Source organism: Carassius carassius, chromosome 16 (genome assembly GCF_963082965.1).
Source record: "Carassius carassius chromosome 16, fCarCar2.1, whole genome shotgun sequence".
Lineage (NCBI taxonomy): Eukaryota > Metazoa > Chordata > Actinopteri > Cypriniformes > Cyprinidae > Carassius > Carassius carassius.
In genome coordinates this window covers 12,424,275-12,439,086 of record NC_081770.1, presented here as the reverse complement: position 1 = coordinate 12,439,086, position 14,812 = coordinate 12,424,275, and the positions used below count along the sequence as shown (strand labels likewise).

Here is a 14,812-nt window from a genome sequence, read left to right as displayed (position 1 = left end):
TATAATAATACCCAGCATGCATTGCAGCAATTTTTTTTGTCACCATTGTTGAGGTTCATATTCTGATTATTGATGTGCGGTGTGACTTATTGCTGCCATAGAAGAAAAATGTATGTGCATAAAGTGTTCAATAATTTTATTTTAACTGATTATGATGAAACCACTGGCTCTTTAAATGGTTTCCTTCATACTGAGTTAAACTAGTCATGCATCACGTATTTAGTCAGTTTTTGAATTCTAGACAACTCCATAATTGACAGTTGTCATCACCAGAACGGTACATAACAACCAATACCTGCTAATATTTTCTCTGGGTTTTTGAGTTATAACAAACATATTTTAGAAAACCATGGTTCTAAAAGCCAGAGAAAACACAAAGACTGAAGTCAAGGGTCAAGAGCACAACTAAAGCAAACACTGATCTCTAACATGGTTACTTCAAATGAAACAATAAATCAACATCTAAACCTTAGTTCATTCTCAATAAGATCTTCTGTAGACGTCTGACAGAAATAAGGTCAGTCAGGTTAATCAGGTGTTCATCACTAATTCACAATTATCACTCAATTAATCATTTCTTAATGCGATTACTTAATCGCAAAGTTTTAAAACTTACATGGTTTAAATCAAGGCAGTCTGTTTACTCAAACGATTTGAGTTAAGTTTACTGGTCGGGTTTTACGGCATACTTTTAAAACGTATTTAAATATAAAATTTATGTTTATTTGAAACGGTTATGCTAACAACAATTAAAAAAAAAAAATAATAATAAAACATTTATAACAGTAAAACAGCGACATCTGCTGACGGACACATGCTGCGCTGTCACAGGAACATCCCAGCTGAAGATAATGAGGAAATTATGTCGCTCCTTTTGCAAAGTGCATTCCTAACGACTACTTAATGTCACGCACATGCCCTACTCACTCCAAAGTCCCCACTCCAAGTGGATAGGGATGATCACTTCCATTTTGAATTTGCCCAGGAACCGTTCGGTACCGGTACCGGTACTAGTACCGGCACACCCCTATATTACACACTAACTAAAGTTTAAAACATGGGATCACGAAGAATGGGACCTTTAATACTTTCGGTTTCGTTTTAGGGACCGTTAGAAAATGTGTGTGTTTTCTTATTTTGTGAATCATCCGTCTGTTTTCTTAGAAAATACATTTAATATGGTCAATGTAAAGCAAACGATGGTTAATTTGTGGTTACCATGGTTTAACTATAGCAATAGTAACCGTTTGTTTATTTATTTATTTGTAAAACCATGGTCAATTTTAGTGTTTGGTAGCTTTGATCTCATAAACATTATTATTATTATTATTATTATTATCTTACATAACAATAAAAATGTAATGTTAATATCCTGAAAACATTTTCTTCAGCCATGTATTCTGGGTTCGAAAATGTCTGCTTGTAGGTAATATGCCATTAATACAATTTTAACAGAACATAGTTTTAGTATTTATAGAAAAAGACCAATGACTGAAAAAAAAACACAACCATGAGGGAAAAATAATTCCAGTCAGCAACTCAACACACTGACAGCTGTCTATTACTGTATGTACTGTACAAATAAGATCTGTTATTGTTCTTCAGGTGTGTTTGGAGCAGATGAAGTGAAGTCAGTGTCAGTGACGGAGGGAGATTCTGTGACTCTTCACACTCATGATACTGATATACAGAGAAAAGGTTCGATCATGTGGACATTTGGAACTAAAGACATTCTCATCTCTAAAATCGACAGAAATAACAATATGATGACGATATATGGTGGTATTGCTGGTGGGAGATTCAGAGACCGACTGAAGCTGGATCAGACTGGATCTCTGATCATCACAAACACCAGAAGCACAGACTCTGGACTTTATAAAGTACACAGCAGCAGATCAGAGACGCCGCTCAACACATTCAGTCTCACTGTCTATGGTGAGTAGAGAACAAAAAATATAAGTCTTGCTTAATTTCTTTGATATTTTACATAATTGTAATCTTAAAACACATTAAATCACTGACAAATAACAGCTCTGTTGTTTATTAATTTATTTTTTGTTTTTTTTCTCATGTTTTCCAGCTCCGCTGCCCATTCCTGTCATTACCAGAGACTCTTCACAATGTTCATCTTCATCATCATCATCATCATCATCATCATCATCTTCATCATACTGTTCACTGATGTGTTCAGCTGTTAATGTGAGTCATGTGACTCTCTCCTGGTACAAAGGAAACAGTTTATTGTCCAGCATCAGTGTGTCTGATCTCAGCATCAGTCTCTCTCTACCTCTGGAGGTGGAATATCAGGATAAAAACACCTACAGCTGTGTAGTGAACAATCCCATCAGAAACCAGACCACACATCTGGACATCAGTGAAGTCTGTCAGCCATGTTCAGGTACACTGGTTAACTCTGTCACATTTCTTTTTTTTTCCCCACATGATCTACATGGTTTGTAGGTATACAGTAGGCTATGTACTTTTAATGAATAATATACATGTGGCATAACAATATATAGGCTTAGATTAAATTATCGCTAGTATTGACTACACCACCCCTGGCTGAACACCTGGGGAAATACCAATCAACAAAAAGGTATGAAGCTCGTTCGCTCCCAATGAAATCACCTGAACCATGAGGAATGGATGCATATCAAATGAAGCTTTATTACATTACAAATAAAACTGAAGCCACGACAGTAAAGAAAGGAATCAATTAGGTTAAATAAAAATAAAAAATCTACTAACTGAGTTGAGGTTTCCCAGAAAGTGGGCAGTCCGAGCACTGAGCATCAAACCGCCCACAATAAGACAGCCCCTCTGTGAATGAAATCTCACAAACACCCACACACACTAATAACATGCAATAACATCGCAGATGTGAGAAGTTTCATGTTTAGTCCTGAGGAGGCGCTCCATGATCCTCATCTGCTTCTAAAGACCAGACTAGAACCAGAGCTCTAAAGTCAAAAACAAGACCCTGTGATCCTGTTTTGTTCAAGTTACAGTAGAATTATTTATTCCCACTTCCATCTGGATTTTAATGCTCTTTTTAATGAACTGTCCTCTCAGTGGCTTTTGGACAAATTAGACTCCGACCTAAATGCAGACCAACAGTTCGATCTGCTGAACAATTCCTGGATTTCTGTTCTAAATGAAACTGCGCCTTTAAAAGTTTTTAAACCCAAACATAAGGCTGTGAAGTGGCTAACACCTGAAACCCGTGCGTTTAGACAAGCATGCAGAAAAAGTGAAAGAAAATGGAAAAAGGACTAAACGAAGCTTTCTTTTGAGCTGTTTAAATCTGCTCTGCTGGCTTACCAGTCTGCAGCGAAATCCGCTAAAGCGGCCTATTTTTCAAACTTGATCTCATTAAATAGAAATAAGCCCAAAATCTTATTCTCTGTGTTAAATTCATAATTCATAAATGTTAAACCCATCTGTAATCTGCATACCAAACCCTTCTGATGATCTATGTGAATGTTTTCTGAGGTTTTTCTCTGATAAAATCATAAATCTAAGGTCTCAAGTAGCTACCAACAATTCTGTGTCTATGTTGAATGATATTTTTCAGTCTTCATGTGTTTGGGACACTTTTGAACCTGTCTCATTACAAGAACTTTCTGAAGTCATTAATGCCCTAAAACCTTCACTGTGTCCTTATGACGAGATACATCCTCGCTACCTCAAACTGATCACAGAGTCAGTTTGCCCCTTCATTACTCATTTTCATAAATAAATCCTTAGCTACTGATATGGTTCCTACCGCTCTGAAACGGGCAATTGTCACCCCTCTCCTCAAAAAACCTTCATTGGACACGTCGGTGTTAAATAATTTCCGGCCAATTTCTGTGCTCCCATTTGTTTCTAAGGTGTTAGAAAAGCTGGTCTTAACTCAACTTCAGTTATTTCTCAGCACTAACCACATCCCTGAATGCTTTCAGTCTGGCTTTAAACCTCTCCATAGCACTGAATCAGCTTTACTGAGAGTTTTTAATGATATTTTAGTCACCACTGATTCAGGGGACTCCTTAATCTTAGTTCTCCTAGACTTAAAAGCTGCCTTCGACACAATTGACCATCAGGTGCTTCTATGGAGACTATAATCCCTAGTGGGGTTAAATGGTTGTCCTGGAGTGGTTCAAATCTTACCTAACTGACCGCTACTTCTCAATAAAAATTGGAAACTACTCCTCCTCTGCTGCGTGTCTCGAATTTGGCCTCCCTCAGGGTTCGATCTTATCCCCTCTGCTTTTCTCCCTCTATATGTTGCCGCTAGGATCGATTATGAGAAAGCATGGAGTTCAATATCATCTCTATGCTGATGATACCCAAATCTACCTACCTATTAAAAGAGACAATCCCCTTTCTGTCACTTCGCTATTTTCCTGCCTCGACGAGATTAAAATCTGGCTGGCAAATATTTTATTATCCCTTAACAACTCAAAGACAGAGGTTATTGTGTTTAACTCCTCAAATGTCTCCAAAATTGATACCTCTATTCTAGATGACCTGGCAGTTCACCAAACAAAATGTGTTAAAAATCTTGGTGTCTTGTTGGACTGTCAGCTCACTCTAGACAAACACATCTCCTCAGTAGTTGCGTCAAGTTTTTTCCAGCTCCGTCAGTTATCAAAAATCAAACACGCATTGCCTGTTAGCTCGGTCAAGACAGTAGTCCATGCCTTTATTGTTTCACGGCTGGACTACTGTAATTCTTTATATAGCGGTATTGCAAAAATGCAACTAGATCGGCTTCAATTAGTCCAAAATGCTGCGAAAAAATTAAAAAAAATGGCCGTAAATATAACCACTCCACCCCTCTACTCCGAGCCCTTCACTGGTTACCAATCCATAACCGTGTAAATTTTAAAATAATTTTATTCGTCTACAAATGTGTGCACGATCTGGCCCCAAGCTATCTATCTGAACTCATCTCCCCATACAATCCCACTCGAGAGCTCCGCTCTGGAAATCAAAAGCTGCTCAAGATCCCTTCATCCAGACTTAAACGCAGAGGTGACAGAGCTTTCTCTATCGCAGGCCCGAGATTGTGGAACAACCTACCAAGCCACATCAGAACTGCTCCTTCACCAGTTATTTTTAAATCTCTTTTAAAAACCCATCTGTTCTCCCTTGCCTTTTTGGATTGACAGGCATAGTTTTTATTATGTTCATTAGTTACAGGTAGTTGTGTGTGAAAACATAATATTTGTGATAAAGTGCTAGACATACTGTCTACTGGAATGTAAATTTTCACACTTGGTGTCTTTAAATATTATGTACCATCAAATGCTCAATGGAAGCTATACATTCCTTTACTTGGACTGGCATGTAACATGTTCCAGTGTTGTCAAATTCTATCTGCTTTATTTTATCTTTATATGTCATGCATTTTATTTTGTACAGCACTTTGGTCAGTCGGGTGACTGTGTTAAGTGGTGCTTTATAAATAAACGAACTTGAACTTGAACTTATTCTGTTGAATCCACACCCAGTATAACTACTGAAACCCTTTGAAGAAGTTTGAAAAAGAAACAGTTGTTCTGTTCTGATTGGTCGCCTCTACTCTGGTGGGCGTGGCTACAGTGTTGTGAGGTCAACATCAGTCCTTTACTGAAGAATCAGACATTCTGACGTCAGAACAGTAGGAGGCAATGATGATGCGCTTTAACAAGCCTTAGATGATAATATGTAAAAAAAAAAAAAAAAAAAAAAAAAATCTGTATAAAAAAGAAAAATATGCTAAATAAATTAGCTATTTTTGTATATTGGCTTCATCCACCCTAAAATATTATTTAAGAGTACAGTCATTTATTGAGCACATATTGATTAAATATATTTGACAAATCATCTCAATTCAGTTTGCTAGTATTAATTGCCTACACTGTTAAAAATATTCCGTAAAATATACGGTAAAATATACGGTAAAAAACCGGCAGCTGTGGTTGCCAGAATTATACCGTAAAATACCGTACATTTACATTACACTGTTGTAGGTTTAACAGTATTACTTTATATTTACAGTATAATACCATAATTTAACTGATATAATGTTAATATACAAACTTTTTGAAGCACTGAAATCTGTTTTGTACCTTTGTTTTACACTGGTAACCACCAAAAGCAGGTGGTGATGAGAGAGTCACGTGGTGAAACAAAGCCCAACACAAGCAGCTTTTAAATAATAAGATACATAGAAGGTGCACGGTGTCATTCACACAAGCACTAAACACCATCATGGTGAGACTCATTAAACTGAAATATGCAATAAATATTAATTTAACAACATTTTATGTAACATACAAACCTAATAAACATAACAGATGAGAAAAAATTAAGAAGAAACATAGTTATTTCAAAGAAAAAACATCAAATTCAAACAAAATTTGAAATGCAACGGAGAGAATTCTGGGAACGTAAGTTTACAGTTTTTCCGTAACGGGAAATTACCGTTAACCAGTAAACAGGTTTGTACTGTAGCATTTTCACAGTTTTTTACCGTTAAAATCACAGTCATTTTTTACAGTGTAAAAAGAAAAAAAAAATAGCCTAATGAATAATACATAATTAAATAAAGCCTGGGGTGAATTGAGGGAGATTGAGACAGTGAATTTCCATCATGTGTGTGTTTTCTTGCTGTACAAAAAAAAAAAACATTAGCCCAACATATATGATATATTTCTTTAATACTAAATATATTAACTTTCTATTTGAGGATTGAAAGTAGGTTATAAATACCTTTATGAATCAGTTTTTCTGAACATATGATTACGTAGTATTTCTATCGCTTTATTTCTCTGTTCCTCTTTGTTCTTCAGCTGTGTTTGGTGTTGATGGAGTGAAGTCAGTGTCAGTGATGGAGGGAGATTCTGTCACTTTAAACACTGATGATACTGAAACGCAAAGAGATGATGAGATAACGTGGAGATTTGGACAAATTCTCCTAGCTAAAATCAACAAACAGAACCATAAGATAATGTTTTATAGTGATAGTGCTGATGGGAGATTCAGAAACAGACTGAAGCTGGATCAGACTGGATCTCTGATCATCACAAACACCAGAAGCACAGACTCTGGACTTTATAAAGTACACAGCAGCAGAAGAGAGACGCCGCTCAACACATTCAGTCTCACTGTCTACGGTGAGTAGAGAATTATAAATATAAGTCTTGCTTAATTTCTTTGATATTTTACATAATTGTAATCTTACATTTACATTTACATTTAGCAGACGCTTTTATCCAAAGCGACTTACAATGAGAACTATAGAAGCAGTCAGGTCAACAAGAGAACAACAACAGTATACAAGTGCCATGACAAGTCTCAGTTAGTCTAGTATAGAACGCATAGGTAGGTTTTTTTATTTTTTATTTTATTTTTTTAATTAACCACTTAAACTCTTCAGCATATTTTGAATTTTTTAGAGGATTTGGCATATCTGGATTTAAAAGAGTGCCCTTCCCACATACATTGGAGTAAATAGATAAAAATGGTCTCATTTTACAGAAAACACTCTGAATTTTAACACAGTGGTGGAATATTGCATATATTATATTGTATAAATTCACAATTGTATGATAAACACATATAAAAAGTCATTTTTTGATACTGTTTTTAATTAATATTTTATATATATAAAAAAAAAAATTGACCTTTTTTTTCTATGTCCCTTTAGAAAGTTTCTTTTGATTCCACTAGGTGGCAGTAAACAGGGGAAAAAAGATTTTTCTTGATATCACCTTCTAAAAAAAAGTTATTGAGATTTATCTGAAAGGAGTCACTGGTGTCTCCAAGTCTACTTTTACGCTGTACATTTTTTATTTCTGAAACAAAAGAGCATACCGGAATTTAAAAGAGCGTCCTACCCACATACATTGGAGTAAATGGAAAAAAATGGTCTCATTTTACAGAAAACACTCTAAATTTTAACACAGTGGTGGAATATTGCATATATATTTATTGTATTAATTAAAAATTTTATGATAAACAAGGATAAAAAGTCAGATTTTGATTAATTAAAAAAAAAAGTTTTTATTTGAGTCTGTAATTTAGGACCTGTTTGGTGTATTTCCCTGCGGAAGGTTTCTTTTGAATTATCTAGGTGGCAGTGAATAGACAAAAAAAGAATGATCTTTCTATCCCCTTCTTAACAAAAGTTATTGAGATTTAACTGAAAGGAGTCACTAGCGTCTCCAAGTCTACATTTACAGTCTCCATTTTTGATTGTTAAAAAAATTGTGAATACCTGAATTTAAAAGAGCGTCCTACCCACATACATTGGAGTAAATGGATAAAAATGGTCTCATTTTACAGAAAACACTCTAAATTTTAACCCAGTGGTGGATAATGTCATATATTTTATTGTATTTATTCACAATTCTATGATAAACAAGGATGAAAAGTCAGATATTGATTAATTAAAAAAAAAAAGTTTTTATTTGAGAGTCTGTAATTTAGGACCCGTTTGGTGTATTTCCCTGCGGAAGGTTTCTTTTGAATCATCTAGGTGGCAGTGAATAGACAAAAAAAGAATAATTTTTCTATCATCTTCTTAACAAAAGTTATTTAGCTTTAATTGAAGAAAGGCAATGTCTTCTCTGAAGTCTCCACGTTTACTCCATAAACCCAAATTATTCAAAGTGCAAAAACAGGCTTATTACCTGTAAGATACTATTTTTACCATGTTACATTTGACAAGAGAATAAACACTTTATCACCTAAGTTAACCCATGTCATGTAATATATTAACAAAATAATGAAAAGTAGCAGTTCTTGTATTTCATTATACATAAAGATAATAAACTTCAAGAAAATAAATTAAATGTTTTAGAGAAAAATGTGCAAAAAACAGTGCAAAAACACAATATACAAATCTAAGATATAAAATAACTATATACAGCACATAGTAACTATAAAGAGTCAACAAGTTCACTGTAAAACCCGACAAGTAAACTTAACTCAAACCGTTTGAGTAAACAGATTGCCTTGATTTAAACCATGTAAGTTTTGAAACTTTGCATTCAAGTAATTAAGTGATTAACTAAGTGTTGATTGTTAATTAGTGATGAACAGCTGCTGTTAACAAACAGAATCACTGAAGAAAAGAGAAACACAAGAACTACTACAACTGACTTCAGACACAGTCTTAGATGAAATCAACTGAAATAAAATACATGAAATCTCTCAAGATCTGATTAAACAACCCCACAAACAGCATCACCAGCTCCACTTATTAATAACCAGACGGACTTTATTTCTGTCAGACGTCTACAGAAGATCTTATTGAGAATGAACTAAGGTTTAGATGTTGATTTATTGTTTCATTTGAAGTAACCATGTTAGAGATCAGTGTTTGCTTTAGTTGGGCTCTTGACCCTTGATTTCTCTCTTAGTGTTTTCTCTGGCTGTTATAACCATGTGTTTCTAAAACACATTTGTTGTAATTCAAAAGTACTCATGAGTACTCATAACTGTTAGTTTTTTCAACTTAAATGGTTTAAGGCAACTGGTTTCCTCAAACGGTTTGAGATAACATAACTTGTCAGGTTTGAGTGAGGCTGTGTCTGATGTCAGCTGTAGTTCCTTTCTCTCTTTTCTTCAGTAATTCTGTTTGTTAACAGCAGCTGTTCATCACTAAACTCAATTATCACTCAATCACTTAATTACTTAATTGCAATGTATATCTTCTTTCAGTGAACTCAACTGAATTAAGTTCAGAGTACTCATAACTGTTAGTTTTTTCAACTTAAATGGTTTAAGGCAATCGGTTTCCTCAAATGGTTTGAGTTAACATAACTTAAGGATATCTGTTTACTCAAACCGTTTGAGTTAAGTTTACTTGTCGGGTTTTACAGTCAAGGCAATCGGTTTACTCAAACGGTTTGAGTTAAGTTAACTTGTCGGGTTTTACAGTGTGGTTACCATGGTTTAACTATAGCAATAGCTATAGCAATGGTAACCGTTTGTTTATTTATTGATTTGTAAAACCATGGTCAATTTTGGTGTTTGGTAGCTTTGATCTCATAAACATTATTATTATTATTATTATTATTATTATCTGAAAACATTTTCTTCAGCCATGTATTCTGGGTTCGAAAATGTCTGCTTGTAGGTAATATGCTGTGGCGAGTGGGGCGGGGCCGAGGGACGTGGGAACACGAGTGAGGCCGGCAGTGATTGGGCAAATCAGTGGCACCTGCGGCCCACCGCCGGTCTCGAGTCCCACATAGGAGATGGAAGGATATAAAACTGGAGCGACGACAGTGAAGGACGAGAGAGGACCAGGCCTGGGCTTTTAGTTGTGTTTTGGTTTTTATTTGCATGCACCAGTCGTCCGTGAGGGGCTGGTGCGCTGTTTTGTGTTTATTTTTGTATTATTAAAATGTTATTTGATTGTCCGCCGGCTCCCGCCTCCTTCTCCCCGATGATTAGGAAGTTTTGATTCATTACATATGCCATTAATACAATTTTAACAGAACATAGTTTTAGTATTTAAAGAAAAAGACCAATGACTGAAAAACAAACACAACCATGAGGGAAAAATAATTCCAGTCAGCAACTCAACACACTGACAGCTGTCTATTACTGTATGTACTGTACAAATAAGATCTGTTATTGTTCTTCAGGTGTGTTTGGAGCAGATGAAGTGAAGTCAGTGTCAGTGACGGAGGGAGATTCTGTGACTCTACACACTCATGATACTGATATACAGAGAAAAGGTTCGATCATGTGGACATTTGGAACTAAAGACATTCTCATCTCTAAATTGACAGAAATAACAATATGATGACGATATATGGTGGTATTGCTGGTGGGAGATTCAGAGACAGACTGAAGCTGGATCAGACTGGATCTCTGATCATCACAAACACCAGAAGCACAGACTCTGGACTTTATAAAGTACACAGCAGCAGATCAGAGACGCCGCTCAACACATTCAGTCTCACTGTCTACGGTGAGTAGAGAACAAAAAATATAAGTCTTGCTTAATTTCTTTGATATTTTACATAATTGTAATCTTAAAACACATTAAATCACTGACAAATAACAGCTCTGTTGTTTATTAATTTATTTTTGTTTTTTTCTCATGTTTTCCAGCTCCGCTGCCCATTCCTGTCATTACCAGAGACTCTTCACAATGTTCATCTTCATCATCATCATCATCATCATCATCATCAACATACTGTTCACTGATGTGTTCAGCTGTTAATGTGAGTCATGTGACTCTCTCCTGGTACAAAGGAAACAGTTTATTGTCCAGCATCAGTGTGTCTGATCTCAGCATCAGTCTCTCTCTACCTCTGGAGGTGGAATATCAGGATAAAAACACCTACAGCTGTGTAGTGAACAATCCCATCAGAAACCAGACCACACATCTGGACATCAGTGAAGTCTGTCAGCCATGTTCAGGTACACTGGTTAACTCTGTCACATTTCTTTTTTTTTCCCCACATGATCTACATGGTTTGTAGGTATACAGTAGGCTATGTACTTTTAATGAATAATATACATGTGGCATAACAATATATAGGCTTAGATTAAATTATCGCTAGTATTGACTACACCACCCCTGGCTGAACACCTGGGGAAATACCAATCAACAAAAAGGTATGAAGCTCGTTCGCTCCCAATGAAATCACCTGAACCATGAGGAATGGATGCATATCAAATGAAGCTTTATTACATTACAAATAAAACTGAAGCCACGACAGTAAAGAAAGGAATCAATTAGGTTAAATAAAAATAAAAAATCTACTAACTGAGTTGAGGTTTCCCAGAAAGTGGGCAGTCCGAGCACTGAGCATCAAACCGCCCACAATAAGACAGCCCCTCTGTGAATGAAATCTCACAAACACCCACACACACTAATAACATGCAATAACATCGCAGATGTGAGAAGTTTCATGTTTAGTCCTGAGGAGGCGCTCCATGATCCTCATCTGCTTCTAAAGACCAGACTAGAACCAGAGCTCTAAAGTCAAAAACAAGACCCTGTGATCCTGTTTTGTTCAAGTTAGAATTATTTAGTCTGTTAAATCCAGGTATAACTATTGAAACCTTTTGAAAAAGAAACAGTTGTGTTAAATTATTAGGGTGTTTTCCCTTTAGACCACAGGAACGGTGTTCTGATTGGTGTCTGTACTCTGGTGGGCGTGGCTACAGTGTTGTGAGGTCAACATCAGTCCTTTACTGAAGAATCAGACATTCTGACGTCAGAATACTAGGAGGAGATGATGATGCGCTTTAACAAGCCTTAGATGATAATATGGAAAAAAAAAAAAACAAAAAAAAAAAAAAAAGAATCTGTTATGTTTTAGGACTAGGTGGAGCAATCCCATTTTGATAAAAAAAAATAAATAAAATAAAAAATATGCTAAATAAATTTGCTATTTTTGTATATTGGCTTCATCCACCCTAAAATATTATTTAAGAGTACAGTCATTTATTGAGCACCTTGATTAAATATATTTGACAAATCATCTCAATTCAGTTTGCTAGTATTAATTGCCTAAAAAGAAAAAAAAAAATAGCCTAATGAATAATACATAATTAAATAAAGCCTGGGGTGAATTGAGAGAGATTGAGACAGTGAATTTCCATCATGTGTGTGTTTTCTTGCTGTACAAAAAAAACATTAGCCCAACATATATGATATATTTCTTTAATACTAAATATATTACCTTTCTATTTGAGGATTGAAAGTAGGTTATAAATACCTTTATGAATCAGTTTTTCTGAACATATGATTACGTAGTATTTCTATCGCTTTATTTCTCTGTTCCTCTTTGTTCTTCAGCTGTGTTTGGTGTTGATGGAGTGAAGTCAGTGTCAGTGATGGAGGGAGATTCTGTCACTTTAAACACTGATGATACTGAAACGCAAAGAGATGATGAGATAACGTGGAGATTTGGACAAATTCTCCTAGCTAAAATCAACAAACAGAACCATAAGATAATGTTTTATAGTGATAGTGCTGATGGGAGATTCAGAAACAGACTGAAGCTGGATCAGACTGGATCTCTGATCATCACAAACACCAGAAGCACAGACTCTGGACTTTATAAAGTACACAGCAGCAGATCAGAGACGCCGCTCAACACATTCAGTCTCACTGTCTACGGTGAGTAGAGATTTATAAATATAAGTCTTGCTTAATCTTAAAAATAAATGGTGAGTAGAGAATTAAAAATATAACTTGTAGGCCTTGACTGAGTCATACTCATGCTTTAATATTTGACATAATATTAATAGTTCTATAATAGAATAAAAATATAAAATAAGTATTAAAATCTTAGCGAAAGATGTTTGCTTCTAAATACCTTGCTAATAAATAAATGTATGAAAAAGATAATTAGTAACACAATGATCAGCATTTAACATATAGCATTTTCTTCTCTGATTATGAAATGAGACAGACACACTCAACGCATCACTGACACGGCTCTGTTGTTTACTCATTTGTTTTTGTTTTATTATCATGTTTTCCAGCACCTCTGCCCATTCCTGTCATTACCAGAGACTCTTCACAATGTTCATCTTCATCATCATCATCATCATACTGTTCACTGATGTGTTCAGCTGTTAATGTGAGTCATGTGACTCTCTCCTGGTACAAAGGAAACAGTTTATTGTCCAGCATCAGTGTGTCTGATCTCAGCATCAGTCTCTCTCTACCTCTGGAGGTGGAATATCAGGATAAAAACACCTACAGCTGTGTAGTGAACAATCCCATCAGAAACCAGACCACACATCTGGACATCAGTGAAGTCTGTCAGCCATGTTCAGGTACACTGGTTAACTCTGTCACATTTCTTTTTTTTCCCCCACATGATCTACATGGTTTGTTAGGTATACAGTAGGCTATGTACTTTAATGAATAATATACATAAATGAAACAGCTTTGATGGGAGCACTTCATCTTTATGTTCATTAAATGGCAGTAAAGTGAACACTAACTGCTTTAAACACACCATATTAAAACCTTAATCAGAGCTCAGTTCATTCCTAATAACAACTACACATCTCCCTAATTTTCCATGTTTTGGCCAAACACGCATAATACAATTATTCAAGTGCAAGTAATTATGGATATTCTGCTTTTTAAAATGATTTTACTTGCAAAAAATTTGACCATCACAATTTAAGAAAGAGTGAAGTAGAGAGCATGAGAGTTCAGTTCTTCTTCTTATTTAGACTAATAATACAATATGTTTTAGTTAAACCAGCGTGCTTGGCATAAAGGCTACATATTTTAAAATGGCATCACAATAACAGTATAGATGTGATAAGTTTCATGTTTAGTCACGAGGAGGCGCTCCAGGATCCTCATCTGCTTTAAAAGACTTGAACGAGACTTTGATCCTGTTTTGTTCAGACTAGAGTTTTAGTCTGTAAAACGCCGGCCAAACTTTTGAAAACTTCTGAAAGAATTTGAACAGGTCTGTTAAATTATTAGAGCGTTTTCCCCTCAGACCACAGGAACGGTGTTCTGATTAGTTGTCTGTACTCTGGTGGGCGTGGCAGTGTTGTGAGGTCAACATCAGTCCTTTACTGAAGAATCAGACATTCTGACGTCAGAACACTAGGAGGCGATGATGAGGCGCTTTAACAAGCCTTAGATGATTTGTGTAAAGCAAATAAAACTTTAGCAAAATAAATGATCTCTTTTTGCATATTGGCTTCATCCACCCTAAAAGATGATTTAAGGGCATTAGTAAGTTATTGAATAAATATTGATGAAAATTATTCGACAAAACATCTCAATTCAGTTTGCTAGTCTGCCTACTGCCTACAAATAAATTGTTATAAT

The 14,812-nt window shown here is 35.5% G+C and overlaps 2 protein-coding genes and 1 long non-coding RNA gene across 8 annotated transcripts in view; 2 read left to right on the top strand and 1 right to left on the bottom strand.

Moving 5' to 3' along the window:
* The window catches only part of LOC132159558 (hemicentin-1-like), a 41,088-nt gene extending 30,167 nt beyond the window's left edge, over positions 1–10,921 (top strand). For 4 of the 6 annotated variants that reach the window (XM_059569105.1, XM_059569107.1, XM_059569103.1 and 1 more), the window contains 4 exons: positions 1,606–1,935; positions 2,081–2,398; positions 6,822–7,145; positions 10,629–10,921. In XM_059569105.1, the coding sequence (XP_059425088.1) occupies positions 1,606–1,935; positions 2,081–2,398; positions 6,822–7,145; positions 10,629–10,789 (1,133 nt within the window). In that variant the 3' untranslated portion in view covers positions 10,790–10,921. The remainder of the gene's footprint in view (positions 1–1,605; positions 1,936–2,080; positions 2,399–6,821; positions 7,146–10,628) is intronic. The other 2 variants (XM_059569104.1, XM_059569106.1) reach the window with 2 other exon arrangements.
* Positions 10,922–11,663: 742 nt separating this feature from the next.
* On the bottom strand, positions 11,664–12,858 carry LOC132159584 (uncharacterized). The gene is made up of 2 exons (XR_009437875.1): positions 12,720–12,858; positions 11,664–12,255 (listed from the first exon to the last, which is right to left on the bottom strand). It is a non-coding gene; the product is annotated as an uncharacterized LOC132159584 (long non-coding RNA).
* Positions 12,704–14,812, top strand: part of LOC132159576 (CD48 antigen-like) — a 159,053-nt gene continuing 156,944 nt past the window's right edge. The window contains exon 1 of the mRNA XM_059569139.1: positions 12,704–13,123. Coding sequence (XP_059425122.1) covers positions 12,838–13,123 — 286 coding nt within the window. The 5' untranslated portion in view covers positions 12,704–12,837. The remainder of the gene's footprint in view (positions 13,124–14,812) is intronic.